The sequence below is a fragment of the Lagopus muta genome, chromosome 1 (genome assembly GCF_023343835.1).
Source record: "Lagopus muta isolate bLagMut1 chromosome 1, bLagMut1 primary, whole genome shotgun sequence".
NCBI lineage: Eukaryota > Metazoa > Chordata > Aves > Galliformes > Phasianidae > Lagopus > Lagopus muta.
This window is the reverse complement of record NC_064433.1, coordinates 60,225,918-60,243,558: the sequence shown is the minus strand read 5'-3', so window position 1 is coordinate 60,243,558 and position 17,641 is coordinate 60,225,918. Positions and strand designations below refer to the sequence as shown.

General features: G+C 44.9%; 1 protein-coding gene across 1 annotated transcript in view; it reads left to right on the top strand.

The window, feature by feature from the left end:
• CACNA2D4 (calcium voltage-gated channel auxiliary subunit alpha2delta 4) overlaps positions 1 to 17,641 on the top strand; it is a 114,191-nt gene that overhangs the window by 50,758 nt on the left and 45,792 nt on the right. The window contains exons 24-26 of the mRNA XM_048948412.1: positions 692 to 787; positions 2,419 to 2,546; positions 5,215 to 5,295. Coding sequence (XP_048804369.1) covers positions 692 to 787; positions 2,419 to 2,546; positions 5,215 to 5,295 — 305 coding nt within the window. The remainder of the gene's footprint in view (positions 1 to 691; positions 788 to 2,418; positions 2,547 to 5,214; positions 5,296 to 17,641) is intronic.

Below are 17,641 nucleotides of genomic sequence, written 5' to 3'. Positions count from 1 at the left end.
GAATTTGTTTCTCTACTAGAAATGGAGAAGAGAGTTTGGTCTTGTTTCTGTTGTTGATGCCTGATGAGAACTGAGACTCAGGAAGGAAGAGGACAGGCCGGCTTCAGCAAACATTCCTCTTTATTATTCCCAGTGAGGCATCTGATGCTAGTAGTATCTGGTATTGTGTCACACAGATCTACTTTCAGCAAACAACATGCTACTCATAGAGGTGTGTGGCCACAGAACTCCTGTTCCTGTTTCAGTTACCACTATCCCTACTGCTGAGGGAGATCGAGCCAGGGCAGTTGTGCTAAATCACCCAAATACCAGCACCGTCCTTCAGCAGCTACACCAGAAAATCTCTCTCATCTGTTCCGTACCACACTACGGCAGACTCCTCACTGTGCAGCTCTCCCACCAGTGCCCTTCGTAACTCCAGAAAACCTCATACAAATCAATCTACAGTCAGTCTGCTACCCTACCTGTCCTGTGCATGCCTGAGACAGCCATTTTCTCCCTGCAGTCTGTCTTCCTCGATTCAACCTACATGCAGGCAGCCTGGAGCAGAGCTAGCAGGAGAGCAGCTTCTTTTCTACTTCCAAAGAACCAAATGAGCAAGCTTCCAATGTGTCAATCCAGGCACAAGTCTAAGCCTGCCAATTGTTAGCTAGTAAAAACTTGCTGTGATTAATGTGTTTTTATTCCACAGGGATTCTGAGGCAGGGATTGAGATGGCATTTCTGGGCACCCGGGCTGGACTCATGAGAAGTGCCCTGTATGTGGGCTCTGAGAAGCTTTCTAACAGGTAAGTCCCTAAGCTGCACTAAGGGATTTCTCGGTGTCTCTGAAGGTGTCTCTGAAACCACTCCCAGACTTAGAAATGTACTTGAGGACACAGAAAGAAAAGGAGCAAGACCTTGGTGGCATGGGAACTGATTTACAGAATCAGGGTACAGGTCCTTTATGTTGCTCTTGTCCTTTTGATTTTTTTCCTGAAGTGCTGTCCCAAAATGCATTAATTTCATTGTAAAATAAGAAACTTCTATTATTCCCTAACTTCAGTCAGCTAACAGAGAAAATGTCCATCATTATTATATATCCCCAGGAGCATTCTGTAATGTAAAGGCTCTGCACTCCAGTGCCCTATGACATCCCAGCTTGGCTAGGTTTGATCTTTCTGTCTCAGTTCTTCTCTGTTTTATTCTGTTCTGGCTCTCACATGGCCCACATCACATTACTACCCCAGCATCTTCCAGTGATGCGTTAAGTGATGTGACTGACATCTGTCATATATGATTCATTCTCTTATCCCCTCCCTTAAGGCAAAAGTGCACGTTCAGTGGAGGTTTTCGACATGGAAAGGGCATAGATTTTCGTTGTTGGTTAGTTTCGAACATGCAGACTGATAACATGCTGCTGTATGAAAGGACAGGTTGCAGAGGCAGATGGAACAACAGGATGGTGGTGGTGGTCCTTAGCTTCTTGGCAGGTGTTTCACTATCTCCCACTTTCTCAGATATGAATCATATGTCAAAAGCAGAAAGCTGCACTGTGCCTGAAGTGCACACCCCGACAGCCACTCTCGCCTTGTTTCTGAGACAGTCTTTGAATAACTTGGAGTACTCAGGCTTTGGTGTCAAGGAAGAAAGAGTGCTATAGAAAGCTAATAGCATAACTCAGTACCCCACGCTGCTCATCAGGAGCGTTGCTCAATGCTTGAACAGTTGTAGTCACTACATTTCAATGACAGATCCCCACACATCACAGGAGAGGCACTTTTGGGATCTCTTGAAGGGAAGGAATTGTATAAATGAGTAACCGTTGTTATGACAAAACGTTCATCGAAAGGAGAGCCTGAAAACAAAGAGGATTTGTCAGTCAGGAAGGAGAGCTCTCCAGGGAAGGCAATGACCCGATTTTTTCCAGGGCTCTCCTGAGCTGCCTGGCAGGCCATGCCCCAGAACCCATACTCTTGTCTTCAGAAGCACCTGCTTCCTCAGGTTCTTTAGTCCGGGCATCGCTAGGAGCCCAATATCTAGCATCTCGTTTTGCTCCCCGGCCCTGCCCAGTGCTCTCACACACGGCGGCCCACGCTGCATCCAGGGGAGAGGTGGAGGAAGAGGAGGATGTATTCCCAGTGCTCAGGGCCGTAGCCAAGGCCAGAAGCCGAGGCAATCCCCTCGCTGTCCAGCCGCAGGGCCGCGACCTCCCCTTGCCCGTCCTCGGGGCTGGCGTGGGGGCGATGGCGGCGCCGCGGGCCTCGGCCTGGGCAACAGCGGCACCTGGCGGGCGGCTGGCAGCGGCGCGGCGGCCGCGCTGGCCCCAGAGCGTCGGGGAGCCTGGCGGAGGGGCTGCCGGGCCCCGGGACTTGCAGAATGCGGCTCCCCGAGCAGAGCTGCCCTGTGCAAAAGGCGACTCTCCGTTTTCTTCCGGCAGGAAATTCCTGACTCGGAAGGACAAAGAGAGTATCTTCACCATGGACCACTTCCCTCTGTGGTACCGCCGGGCAGCCGAGCATCCCCCCGGGAGCTTCATCTACAGCATCGTTTCAGAAGATGACTCAGGTAACCTCGTCCTGAATGCAAGAAAAATGAAGAGAAAGCTTTGGGCTCGTTCTGATCCCTTTATTGCCTCTGTTGCACAGTGAGAATTGCAGAGGTCAGGCCTCGTGATGTTTTGCACACCCTGAATGCTGGCAGAGGGTCAGAACCATCAGGGCAGTGGCCAGGACTGACGAGGAATATCAGCAAACACTCAAGAATTGACTTCACAGGGTGTCTTTTTTTTTTCCATCGCTGCTTTCCATGACAGGAAGGGATGGGTTTGTTGGGGAAGAAAGTGCAGGAAAAGGGAGGAGTGCTTTTCCATTGTTTCCTCTTCAGTGAGAGTGTGCCATTGGTGCCCGATGTCCCCTCCATGACATCACTCAACTATATCACCTCATACTCAGCAAAAGAGTTCAAACACCAGAGAAAAGCAAGGAGTGGCTTTTTGGTGTCTCTTGCTTAGAGTGTTGATTCCTGTGAGCTTGCAGAGCCAGCCAGGACTTCCTCAAAGGCTGGAAGAGAGCAGAAGAGCCTGGAAATTAAGAAATCAAAACAAAACCCTCTTATGAGACTCCTACACAGAAGGTGGAAATCCCCTCTGCTCCCCAGCCCCTAGCACTCAGTCTCTGTCACAGAGCTCAGCGCTTTAGCTGCAAAGCTTTTTGTGGCACAGTGGTGGGAGGCTGGTAGGTGGAAAAGCAAGTAGCAAAATGGAGAAAACAACACAGGGAGGCAAGAGATGAACCAAGATGTAAAGAGAGAGAGGTGGAAGGTGGAAATACTTGAAAACTTCCATCAAAGCCTCTTTCTCTGCATAGCACCTTTACATCTCACTTAAGTGGCAAGAGAAAGAAACAGGCATGGCAGGAGAAACCTTGCACACAACAGCGTTTGTTCTTTGAAATAGATATTGGGCTAGAAAAACAGGCAGGAACACCCTATAGGGCCCTCTGGGATAGCCACAACTCAGGTACATTATAAGAAGTAATGCCTGCCCCTGAATACTTCATGCTCTAAATTGCAGAGGTGATTATTAGACATTTTAGAGGTGAACAGTTCAGCCCAGTGAAACTGTGATCTATGGGATCGTTCAAGATGACTGTGAAGAGTCCAGAAAATAATACCCAGTTCCCCTGAGTTACTGTGCTTACTGTTATAGCAGACTCTGAGCATTTCATTTGACATCCGTAGAAGCAAACCTTTTGGCCAGAACAGGCCACCCAGTTTCTCAGGAAGTTCTTGGTGATTACATTCTTAAATACCCTTTCCATGCTTTCTGCAAGTTTTTGTATGCCCACCATGTGACAAGGAGTTTTCACAGCAGATGCTCTTCTGATCATGTAAGAGGCAAGAGCCTGATGACTCCTGTGTTGGGGAGGAGACCAGTGGGGAATGGCTGCAAGTCATCAGAGTAATTTATCCAGGGTACCTCCTTCCAGAGTCCAGAGGTCCCAGGGACATGACAGCAGGGAAAGCTCTGCAGGCCGCGTAGGACTGTTCTTGCAACCCAGATCTCTCATGTGTTGGGGTTCTTTGCTTATTGCTGTGTTTTGCTTATTCGTTCCATTCCAGGGGTGAGTCTGAAATGTGGGGTTCACCACAAAGGCATGATCAGGAGCAAGGCATGTCAGCATGAGTTGGCTAGGTCATTGTTTCACAGAGGCTTTACCAGTTCTTCTGACATCCTTTAGTAAGTTAATCTGACTTCAGTCAAAAAAAAAAAAAAAAAAGAGTGAGAGACTCCAGGCTAAACTGCAGTAGCCACTGAATCATGCTCAGGATATGCTGGGTACCAACAAGAACAATGACAGCAGAAATGGAAAACAGCAACAAATGCTTGAGCTCTTGGGAAGGAAAAGATCCCTGACCCATCCATCTGAGTGGGAGTTTTCCATCCAGCATGCGAGGAAGGAGTCAGTCATACATTAAATCGATCATGCTGACCTTCAAACTGTCCCCTGGCAGTTTCAAAATAGGTGCCCCAGCTGAAGCTAACCTAATCACTTAAAAATACAAAATTGAATCTGTCACATGGGCAATTGCAGGCTGAAACAACTGCACTAACAAAGACAGAGGACGTGGGGCTCAGTTGCTTAAGTCTATCCAGCCATGCTATTTTAATTGCCCTGTGGGATACAAGAGATCTGCATGGGGCTGGCAGATGGGACACGGGACCTGCAGGGACACTTGAAAGAGCAACTAAAACATAAACAGGATGCCCTTGGGCATAACAAAGTTTAAACAGCCAAATATATTCCATAAGACTTTGTTTCTAAAATGGACTGCACTCTCTGTCTTGGGTAGCAGAGCTAAACATAAGCATGGCCTTTGCTGTGTAGGGCCAATGTCAGAATTCCTTGTCCTGCTTCTACTCTGCCTGCAAAGCTTAGCTGGGATGTGAAGCAAAGCAGCTTTCTGGCCTAAGAGCTCTGCCTGTTCAGATTGGAAGAGGCTGATCCTTTACATTTCATGCTGAAGATACCACTTCTATCATGAGATAAACGAGTATCCTTATTTATTAGCCCTTTAGGTCTCTTAGCGTGGTTTGGAAGATGCATTCCTCCAAAGCTCTGGATCCTTCAGTGCTGAGGCATATGTATGCACTGATCTGGATGCAAATCCTGCTGCATTTTCCTAATCTCCAGTGGTGAATTTAACCAAGTCTGCTGTTTTTGTGTGTTGACAGAGGGCAGCGGCCTACCAAAAGTGGTGACAGTTAGCACGGCAGTGGCTGTATCTGTCGATGGGAAGATGGGTATTGCTGCAGGTAGGAAATTTCTGACTTTTCTTCCTCCCTTGAATGAAATGGTAGCATCTTGTATTGAGAGCGGGAGTTGAGAGCTGTTTTCTTGTCATTCAACGGAAGTGAGGGGAGCCACAAATGATTGTCATGTTGAAAACTAGGCTAAACAAAAAGGTACAAATGGCTGACATGTCTTTGGAAGGGAAGCTGGCTGTCTGAATGGAAACTTCCTATCTTCAGTGCCAGTGACTTTGTGGACTGAGACTGGCTATTTCCTTGGAGCATGAGCAGGTTGAGAAATCTGTGCAAGTTTTGAACTATTTCGAAAGAACAGCACATCTTTATTGTTATCTCAGCTGAAAAATAACTTCTGTTGGTGGAATGGGCTTGCTGCTGGATTTCCAACTCACATATTAGATTTCTAAGCTTCTCTTTCTATCTGAGCTTTGATCCCCATTTGACAGACTTTCACCAGATTCTGCATCTACTCTTGGAATACTTGTATAGTATTTCCCTCAAAATCCAAAAGCTTTTGAATCTGAACCTTTACCATTTTCAGTAGTAATTGCTTCTGAGAGAAGGCTATATTTAATACTTTCAAATCACTGTCAGCCATTTATTTTACGTAGACTAGGTAAACCCAGGTGCAATAGATGATCTTCAGTCTACTATTAAGTTAAATTATGGCGTTTTAACTTCATCTGATGAACTTCTCCTTGATTTCCAGGCTCTCAGTAAGTTCCAGCTGAGAGTAGTACTCTCTAATGTGGTTTGCGAGAGTACTTATAATCTTAGGGACTGATGATACAAAACAGTGCTTTTCAATTCTATTCCACCACTTCAAATCCAAACAACGGGATTTATTAGGAAGTGAAGCCTGTCCAGAGATTCTTGTGAAATAGAGGTGTTTTCAGTACAGTCCATTTTAATTAAGTGTTTGACTCGTAGAAAATACTTCCCAAACCAATACTAGCTGTCACTTTACAAGTACACTGGCAGAGAATGAAATGGCATTGAGATTATGCTAAGTGTGCAGCTCTGAGACATTTTTCTGGCAACGAATTTGAGAGAAGAAAAAAAATGCTCTTTAAAAAAGATTATTCTTCATGATTCTTTTTGTTTCTTTTTGTTTCTTTTCCTGACCTGTGAGTTAGAACAGAGGCACACAGACAGTTGATTTGGCACTCAACATAAATACTAGGAAGGAAACTTCTAGGTAGAAGAGCTAAAGCAAGAACAAGTGGCTGTAGGAGCTGCCCCTGACAGAGCCAATTCTCTTCTGTCAGCAGCACTTCCCACAACCCCTGTGGAGATTTCCACCCCCTCAGTTATCCTGGATGCTGAATCGACTGTCTCTGTGGACATGGTGTGAAGGAGCAGAATCCTCTGCTATGGGAACGGAGGGTGGAGAAAGCAGCAGAGGACAGGGGAAAAAAACCTGTCAAAACAATAATCGCAAGGTAAAATTTCCGACCTTTGTGGAAATGATACAGAACAAATGATTTTCCTCATTCATAATCAGAGAAACATACAAGTGAATTCTCAATTGGTTTTGTACTGTAGAGATACCATTGGTCCTTGTCACAAGTAGGCATATTCAGTGACGTGACCACAGTCATCTGCTGCTTACTTTCACACGTGGTATATTCAGCAGCACTGAAGGAAACATTTTCTCCCAAAGGGTCTAAAATCCTTCGGGCTCCAGCTGTAGCCCTTATTGACTTCAGTGGAAATGCAAGGGTTTCCTGAGGTACATCCCATCTGCTATACTGGGCAGAGGTTTACAACTTGTTGTGGGGCTTCAAGGAGAGAAGTGGCACTATATATTACCTTTTGTTTTGTTTCCAGTAGTGAATAGGTTAATCATCTGAATCTTTCATAATTCCAGTAGTCATTAAAAAAAAAAAAAAAAAGAAGAAAGAAAGAAATGAAAAGGTTTACCCATTACAATACTATTTGATCTTGAGGATAGCAGGTATGAGAGTAAGTGTATAGGTCTCCCTTTGCTCCCTACACACTAGTGCTGAGTGGCTAGGACCTGGTTCTGGGGAACTTCACCCCTCAGTGGAGGCTGCAGCAGAGATGATGCTGCAATATGGTCCTGCTCCCACACTGGGTACAGGAGAGAGGTGAGGGAAGGAGGGTGAGCGAGGCACAACAAGAGACAATCAGAGCAGAATGGGATGCAGATTGTTATTATTATTGTTATTCAGATGGCATCAGCCCTTGGTGAGCATGGTAATTGTGCTCATGTAGAGTCAGGAAACTACCAGAAATCAGTCTGGTACCCAGCACTTGTTCCCAGAGAGCCAAATATCTGCATAGTCTTGTACTTTCTGGATAAACCCTGTCACAGTTCTGTAAAGGGGGGACAACAGAAGGCTTTTTAAGTGCCCCTATAAAAGTGCAATTTGTATGAACTGGCCTGTCATTCTGCCACTGATTGTTACTGTCATTTCCTTGACTTGATGGTGCTTGGGGGGATTTGTAAGCACTCTGAAATGTTCACTATGCGTGCAGTGAAAAATTAAGCTCTAGGATTTACAGCTGTGCCTTTGGGGAGGGGGTACCCCCTGTGCCCCTGCAAGGACGCCGGTGACAGGGCCCCTTTTGTTCTGGCAGCTGAATGGCAGGCCCCAGCCAAGGCAGAGAAAGGCAAACTCCTAAAATCAAATGTCCAGGAAGATGACATCGGCCTGGGCTCTGTCAGAGAGCGAGGGAGCTGTCAGCTAGGATTAGGGAGCAGCTGGGCTGGAGGGCTGAGAATAGAAATGGAGGGGGAGCATGGGGCCTCCGTCCCCCTGGTTCTGCATGGCTTGGTTCAGCCAAGCCCATGAACCTGGGGCATATGGGACATCATGCGGACATTTTGAGGACTGGAGGTACCTGCAGGTCTTTCAGATAACACAGTGGATCCACTTATGTGCGTTGGATTGGACTAGTCTCAGAGTCAGTGGGAAGCCATGCCGGCGAATCTACAGCTATACCTGTTCCTTTGAGTTCATACTATCTACCCGCTATATTGTGCTCTGGCAGTTCAAAGCACTATGCAAACATTAACTAATGCCTGGATGATTAATTATAGTTAATTAGCAGGCGGCTGTTCTCCTGGGATGTCAGTCAGTACCTTTCACAAGCTCTAACTTAGTTGGAAATGAAAAATAAGGAATCGTGATGGCACTCTCCTCAAGCCAAGTCCTGCCCCAGATAGCACTGTCATCTGCTCCCTCCACTGAGTCAGTAGCCTGAGGCTTTATGGTCCTACGGGGCGTGGGGAGGGGTGTGCTGCAGAAATCACATGTAGTTGCTGACAGCAGCTTTTAGTGATTTAAAGCCCCAGTGAAACTGCTGGAATCTGTGCAGGAGTTTAACTGTCACTTTGGTCTGGGTATGATGTCTCTTTTTATTGCCTTTTCTCTGTTTGAGTTATGCGGTGGTCAGCTGGCTGCCAGTCAGAGCAGGGACAGGTAAGGTCTCCGTTCTGGTGGACTGGTTCCATGCCATTGCTGTCATGTCTTGGGTATGGGAGATGACTGATACCAGCAAAATATGGGGTGTGCACAAGCTCCATTGTCCCCAATAAAACAAATAGAGTATCCAGTCAAGCAGCTGGGAGATCCAGATATGTTGTATGCAATACCTCTCACCTCTGTTTATATTCAAAGGTAACGTTCCTTCTTATTTACAATGACTATGGCACATTGAAATTGTTACCCAGTGATGATAACAGTATGCACAGATGTGTTTGGAAAGAGTCCTAGGCAAGCCCAAAGAAAACTGAAAGAAGTATCATTCCTATTGTACAGAGGGAGTTTGGGGACACCAAGTTATTAAGGCCAATATTTTCAGAAGAGCTCTGCACTCACAGCAGGAGCAGATTTCAAAAAAGCTCAGATTTTTTTCAAAAGTATTTGAAATCAGTCAGTCTGAGAAATGGATAATGGAAAGTAATTTTGTCATTATACCACTGGTTAAAATCCAACCTCTATCAGTATGATGGAAGCTCTTCATTTGAAAAGCATTTACTGGCCAGCTTGACGTCTCTCCATCCTCTTCCTTGGTCCAATTTTGGCTTCCTGCTGGCTGTTACCAGCAAGCAGAGGGAAGAGATGCAGGTGCCTTTTTCAGCAGTTCTGTTGCTGTGGCATCTTTTCAAACTAATCTACACATAATTCTGTATTCCTACTGTTTTGCTGTTTGGGTGGATAAAACCTCCTCTCTGTTCCTCTCCAGAAAGTTGAGAGAGTTGCACTTGCGGAAGCAGCTAGGATGCATGGAAATTAGCTATAATGACATGAGCACCTTTTGCACTGAAATAGACACATCCAAGCAAGAGGATTAAAGTGATTTTACTAGATTGACTTGGAAACCAGCATGATATTACCAATAAAAAGTCTGAGAGCAGCTGATCTCCTGAACGTGTGCTGCCACATTCAGAAGGAATGCTGTCCTTCTTTTAATGTTGCACGTTGCGCCAACATGGTTCCAGTGGGGGGATGTCAGAGAGCTTCTGAGGCATTGCATGGGAGTCTTTATGGAAAGGCATGATCTTCTTTGCATTCAGTCGTAGCGTGGGCAGAAAGAAGGGACACCCAACTCATTTTCATCCCACTACCTGCTACTGCTAGTTTCTGTCTAATGCCATTCCTTCCTGGCATTCCCTGAAGCCTAAGCAGTTTCTGAGGCAGCCCTCTGATCTGACAAAATAAGAGACATCTGAAGGGGCAGCGCTTGGAGCTCAGGCATAGGAAGCATCAGGGGCAGTCAGTAAGGCAGAAGCGCTTGTGGTTTTAGTGCTACCAGCAGCCGTGCCTTCTCCACCTCTCAGGAGATCCATCTGGAGGCTCTTATCTGTGAGTGCTCATTTGATTGGACTAAGAGTTGAGCCAGTCTTCTGCAGGCCAGGTTATTGGCATCACACAGTGCCAGTGATGTGCCAAGAGCAGTATCTCTCCATTCTCCATTATGTATAGATGTCTCCACAAACAGACAGTAGCTACTGACAGTGGGGACAAATGCATTCATTTTATCTTCGAGAGAATGCAAAAAATAAGTGTGTGAAACATCTCCCATAGCATTCCACCCACTCTGGCTGGACATCAGCAGTTTTCTTTTAATCCATGGTGTATGTGCTCTGCACATTCTGCAACAATGGTAAGAAATTCAGCATAGGGACTGTCCCTATGTGTGGGGACATTGCTTGTTGCACAGGGAATGAGTCTGCTGGGTCCTACAGCTGCCCATCCCGTTTTGGAGCCTGTTCCAGGCTGCACCTCCAGCCCAGGAGCTCATTCTCGCCTGCGTGTGGCAGAAATCTTCTCGCCTGAGGTTATCCATCTCTCTCGCCTCTGTAGCTCCTCTGATTGCTATGGCTGTCACGCTTGAAGGGAAGAGAGCCCTTGACACTGATTCAGGAGAGGCTTGCATATAGCTGGATTTTTTAGATTGACACTCAACGCCTTTGCCGTGTTCCCTTTGCTTGCAAATTATTTGATATCGTTTTAATTCTGAGCCGAATTAGAGCAGTGCAAGGGTTGCCATAGCAACCATTTCCTTGTGCCTTTTGGTCTGACTCATTGCAGACAATTACTCTCGCGCTCCAGGATTCACAGATGTGATAGGAGAAGAATCATGTGCTGGGTTTTCAACTTTTTTTTCTTTTTTTTTTTTTCTTTTTTTTTTTTTTGCTTTTAATTTCTTTCCTATCCTCTCTTGCATTAACTCCTACCCAGCCACAGTCATCAGGGATCTGTGTCTGCTTGGGGCCATGTGGACCTGTGAGAGCATCTTGCATGTAGAATACATAGATGCACAGTGTGAGGGAATTTGTGCTGTTTGTGTGGTTTTGCATACACTTACAGTTTCTCTGCAGTGTGTTGTGTGGTTGTGATACCTGTCTGCACACATAGCAGTATATTCATACACATACTGGCATGTATTCCTACATGAGGTGTGGCTGCACACTTGTGTTTTCTGTGTACACACAGGTACATGCATGGGTAATCTGTGTGGATGTAGTTTGTAGTGGGTGTGGGTGAGTGGCAGCAGTCTGTTGATATGCACTGACTTTTTAGCAGGACAGAAGATCTGTGAAGGTCACAGATGAGCCAGGGCCTCCGATTCACAGCAGTGTGAGGATCCTCAGACTGCCAAGGAAGGAGCATTAATGTTTCTCACCAAGCTGAGTGCAAGGCCAGCACATTGCCTCACTTGTGCTTGTCCCTCCACAGCAACTCCTATCTATGCATGTGAATACATGGAGTAAAGTGGTGTTGTCCTTGCAAGGACTATGGCTTTGGCACAGCTACAGATGATGTCATGAGCTGTATTAGGGCCTGTACTTCGGCAGAGGAGCGAAGTCAACTGAGAAGATCCTAAAAGGGTCACAGAAGCAGTCTGTGAATGTGGGGATGAGGATGGTAAATACAGCAGGTTATAGGAAATACTATGTGAGACAGTTTGGCCTAAATTCAGCCAAGGCATAAGCAAACAAGTTTTACAGATTGAGAAGCTTAGCAGGTCTGAGGCAGTTCCAGTCTGTTCCTAAGATGTATGACTTTTAGCACCAAACAGCCTATTTCCTTCCTCTTCTGCTGCGCTATCCCCTTAAGACACAAATCTCCCCATCACAAAGCTATGTAATGAGGCTCCTGCTGCAGCCCTTTCTACTCACAAGACCTTTTTCTTCTCCTCCTTTCCCTCACTGGGATACAGAAGTCTCATTCATAGGATCATAGGATACTTCTGTTGGAAAGCACCTCAGGAGGTCCCTTGTAAACCTCCTGTTCAAAGCAGGTTTAGCTATGAGGTCAGACCAGTTTGCTTAGAGCTTCATCGCAGTAATATGCTTGGTGATATTCTCAGAAATATTCCTTGTTCCTCCCAAATGCATTTACACTGGACTCTCAGTCTGTATAGGGAGGGGCTTTACTGATAACAACTCTCTTTTCCTCTGCCTTCCCTGCTCTTGTTCTGCTTCAGTGCTATCAAGAAATCATCATGGCTCATCAGACCAAAAAGATTGCCCATACCTTGCTCAGAGAGTGAGGAGGGTGGTCTCCTTCTGACTTTTGGCACTGCTTTCACAGAGAGCACATGGCTGGAGGGTTTGAGGGGAATGTTGTGAGCCAGTGTGTGATTCTGCTACCCTGCATCTGCCTGCTGCCACAGGCAACTGCTTAGGCTATTTAAGCTGGCTCTGCAGAGCCTACATGGAATGGAGAAGAGACAGCAAAGAAGGTGATGTCTTAGAAATCAAGAAGTGTAGGGATAAAGTGAGGATTGCTTACAAATCAAGCTGAGTTAGACCCTGGAATGGAGATTCAAACTAACAGCAAAAGACTCTATAGCTATTCAGTGAAAAAGAGAGTAAGAAGTGGGGCCACTTCTAGGGAGTGAGAGCAGTCAAGATCAAGGAGACTAATAGTCTGAGCCAAAACCAAAGAGGACTGTGTACCCAAGTTATTAATAAGGACAGCTATATTGTCCTTGGGGGAGGAACAAGCTGACTACTGGAATAAGCAGCTCAAGCTGCTTAGTGCACTCAGTGCGTGGGCCTGGGTGCACTCCATCCCTGGCAGAGCTGCTATATGGAAACGCAGCAAGGGTTTTTTGCAACTCTGCCTGCAGTTGTGACTCCATGCTGGCTGGAAAAATGAAAATTCAGCAGTCAGGATTAGGGAAGGGAGAGAATTGCCAGTCTCAGATCAGTGCAACCTCTGTAATGCTTGTAATACTTCAGAGGAGATCATGAAGGAAAATGCAATTATTATCATATGATTAGGGAAAAGGGAATTCAGGCAACCTGAGTTCAACAATGCTAGATTGTGCTGGACTAACCCAATATCTTTGTTTCAGATGATTGTTTTCCTGGAAGGCATAAGAAAATTCAAAGTTCTCATATTTGTGTCTCAGTGACCCATAAGAAACAATTAGATACACTGAAGGAGATCAGGAAAGACACAGGAGCTGTGAGGGGCAGGGAGGTGAAATTGAGTCTACTTTGATGGCAACAGCAACATCACCTGTCCATCTAATACAAGATTACTCGTAGCTCTCCCCAGTGTTCAGCCACATTCAGTCTTTGCTAACGTAAGTCTGAGACCATGACAAAAATAGGAGTAGATAGTGAGGAAGTGTCCTGATGACTCAACACTAGAAGGCATTGCTAGTACAGGGAAGGACCAGGATATCATAGAGAAAGCTTTATTTGACCTTGTCAGGAATACAAGAAACAGAATGAATTTCAGTAGTATGACAGACAAGGTCATATGCTTGAGAACTAATATTAGAAATCCATGTGCAGGGAACTCTCTATAATCTGGCAGAGAGCATGGCAAGCAGGACTAGAGGCAGCCCTTGTCTTCTGGAAGCTGCTGGGTCTGTTTTGCCACATCTGAGTAAGGATCCTCAGTGTAGACTGTATTGCCCTCTGATACCTAAATAAAATTCAGGGAACCAATGCCTACTGAGTCCAATCCTGAAATCCTTGCTGAAAGGCAACCAGGCATACTTAGTGGTACCCAACAGCTCTGGTCATGCCTCAGCCACATCCTCCTCTGCTCCACCCCATTCTTCATCAACCTTTAGTTCTCAAAAGTTCACAGAATCTGTTTACCAAATTAAGGATTTATTATTATTATTATTATTATTATTATTATTATTATTATTTTATTTTATTTTATTTTATTTTATTCTTCCTTTCAGTATCTGAAGGAGTTTATAAGAAAGAAGGGAACAGACTCTTTAGTAGAGTCTGCTGTGATAGGACAAGGGGAAATGGTTTCAAACATGAGGGGGGGAAATTAAATTGGATACAAGGAGAAAGTTTTTTACAGTCAGGGTGGTGAGGCACTGGAAGAAATTGCCCAGAGAGGTGGTGGGTGCCCCATCCCTGCAGACACCCAAGGTCAGGCTGGATGGGGCTCTGAACAACCTGATCTACCTGTGGGTGTCCCTGTTCATTGCAGGGGGTTGGACCAGATGGCCTTTAAGAGTCCCTTCCAACTCAAACAATTCTGTGATTCTACAATTCGGAATGAGTTGATAAACATATCCTGAGAGAATTGAACGGATCGTGTCTTCAGCAGATAGTATTGCTGTAATAAGTGCATCCTGGGGGAAACAATCTCAAGGACATTGCTAATATGAAAACAACATAGTATAGTGAGGCTATGAAGATATTTAGGGTGAAAAACTACAGAAGGGTTTCTAGCCATTAGGCTAATGCAGTTTTAGAACAGCTTTCCAGGCGTAATCTGAGGTAAAAAGTCACATGGTTTTAAGCTGAAGTTTGAAAAATCTGCCAGAAGGTAGTGGTGCACCTGGAAGGCCGCAAGGCTGGCCAAGATAGTTTCTCTGGATTGATCTGTGTATTTGTGGAGTAAAGAGGAGTGAGCAGAGAAGCCCCTGCTTATGATAATGATCCTTTAAAAAGCAGATGGGGATGTGGGGGCTGGCATGCTTGTGGCAACTGAGAAGTGACAGTTTGAGGAGATCAGAGAAGGGAGGATCTGAAAAGCAGCTGGTCAGAAGCAGTCGCTGAAAGGGGGTAAACAGTCAGAAGAGAGCGATAATCAGGGAGAGAGGAGGAGTGATGGGAACCAATGCATTATGTCCTGGGGAGAGATCTGAGAGATAATGTATGAGACCAGAAGTGAATTAGAAAGTTGCAACTGCTGGAGAGGCAACATCAGGTTTAAGCAAACAATTTTCTTTTACCAGGAATCACTTCAATGTGGAGAATCTTGTCTGAAGTCTGGGAAAGCAGTGTTACAGCAATGGTGGTTGTAGAGGGGATCAGAACCAGTCTCCTGTTAACCAGCTTCCTCAAAATGATTTAAGGGTTTTGCAGTATCTCTTCCATCTGCATGCATCTCTAAGTAAGAATAATGCCCTCATAGCCTAGCAGGCACGTTGTGAGACATGGGCAGGTGTAGGGAAAGGTGATATTTACTATTGTATGGCAAAAGCTAGGCATTGCTGACAGTGCAGGGCACAGATTTTGACGGATTGTGAGGAGTGTGCTTCTACAAGGAGGAAAAATGGAAAAGAATGCAACACATGTCTATGGCATTGTTCCAAATCAGAGGAAGTGCTTTATCACAAAAATGAACTTAATGAAAATCTATTTAACTTACCAAAGAAAAAAGACTGAGAGATGATGTGATTAGTGTATAAAGTGCCTTCAAAGTAAGAGATACTGGTTACAAAAAGGTTGATTTTTGATCTACCGGGGAGAAGCATAACAAAAACCTATGATGGGAAACTAAATTCAAGCAGATTCAAATAAGATATTAAGTATGAACACTAATGAGTGTGAATAGTTGCTCTGGTAAGGTACCAAAGGAAGCAAGGAGATTTTGTTATCTCTTGAATATTTTCAAATCAAAGGTTTGCCTTTCTGGAAAATTCACCTTAGCTGCATGCAAACACACCGTTGGACTTTCTACAGGATAACTTCTTTATTTTCTGTTTCATAAGCTAAACAGATTGAGCTCTTTAAGCCTTTTCACAGAAAGGCATTTTCTGCCACCCTCAAATAACGTTTGTGGTTCTTTCCTACACACTTTCCCATAGCGTGCAATACGCAGAAGGTCAGACTGGATGATCTAAAGTCCCTTCTGGCCTTTATACTCTCTGAATCTCTGCCTCTGTGAATTCATTAATGCTTGCAAGCTCCCAGAGAGCTGCCAAAGGCAAGCACTATAGAAATGCAAAGCATTGTTGTTACTCTGGATATTTCCCTTGAGCTTTATGCAGAGCTGGGTGAATATCTCAGTGTATAGTCCATGCATTTTTTCTCAAATGAAATACCTGCATTTGCCACTCTTTCTGTGCCCTTTACATGTTCACTTTCTGCAGATGTTCTTAACAAGCAAGTCTATTCCGGAGTTAGAACACAGAAAAAATAAACATGAAGGGCCAGATCTGGACCTAGTGCTCCGAGCAAAGAGCGGCACATCGTTGTCCTGGCTCAGAAGCTCCACACAAGACATGTTGTTATTTTGAGCAGCATGCTTTGCTTTCTCCAGGTGCCCTACACATGGCCTCTGCCTGGCTGCAGCACAGTGCAACTGTAGGAAGGAGAGGTCTGGCCCCTTGGTTGCTTCTCTCCCACCGTCTTAAAAGAGAAATGCTGTGAGGATGCTGCCTTGTCCCCGCCTTTCTAGGGCTGCTGCTGTTGTTGGAAGCTTCCCAGAATGACACAGGAAATATTTTATTTGCTTTCACCCTGTTCTGTAACTGTATTCTTCAAGGAATGCTTATTCTTTGTATCACACGATATTCTCAGAAAGGGCTTTTTGGTCCTCAGAAATACCATGCTAGGACTTGCACCTATCTAATAAGAACATGGAAAGTGATCTTCTGACCTGTGCTCCCTATCAGTACCAACAAGTGCTCTGCAAGGCTGCAGAGTGAGCTGCCCATGAACAAGATACTGAGGAGACATTGTATTTTATATAGGCATATGCAAAATTACATGTTAATATATATAGAATTATATGTCTGTGTGAATAGGTATGTATAGGGAGCAAATACATTTGCCAAACAAAAGATAATCAAATTGCAGAAAATCATAGGCTGCTCCCAGGTGATCTATGAACCAAAAGAGCTGAGAGTCATCAGATGAGTGTGTTGGCTTTGCTTTATTTTCAGTTCTACATTTCTGATTATTATATGAACTGCTGCGTAGTACCTCTGTGTGCTCCTGTACCTCCATGGCAAATTTAGATTAAACTATGCGTCACGGACACACCAGTGTTGAACAACAGTGGTGACTCTCTCACAGCACATACCTTTTCAGCAGAAGAGATGCCTTGGCTGTTACCTTGATTCTACTTACAGTTTCTCTTTGAAGGTCAGACTGAGCCTAACAGTATGACTGAGTATAACAGTGCCAGTATAGTGGCAGAAGGGTTTGCTTGTGGTGGGGTTTAACGCTCCTTGTGATTCCACGTGCTGCACAATTAGCTGTTTCTCATGGAGAGAGTATGTGATGAACTGTGTATAGGTAGTGCTGGGAGTGGAGAATTTAAACATCTTAGCTGCGTGTGATAAGCCTCGCTAGTGAACAGCTGGTGGAGAGACTCATCTAGCTCCGAGGGTGACAGCTTGTGTACTTGGGGGTGCAATAGGATTAGATACAGATTTCCATTCATTTTAAAATAACCTTGCTCAGGAGAGGCAGAAATCTGGAGATGCAGCAACCCATAGCTCACCGTTTGTTACAGTAAGTTTCATTGAATGTTATGCTCTAATTTAAAAAAAAAAAAAAAAAAAAAAAAAAAGGTTTTTGGAATCAAATTTGACCTGAATATAACTCCATTGGCTTCTGCGTTCTTACACCAGGGATTAATTTGGCCCTTTC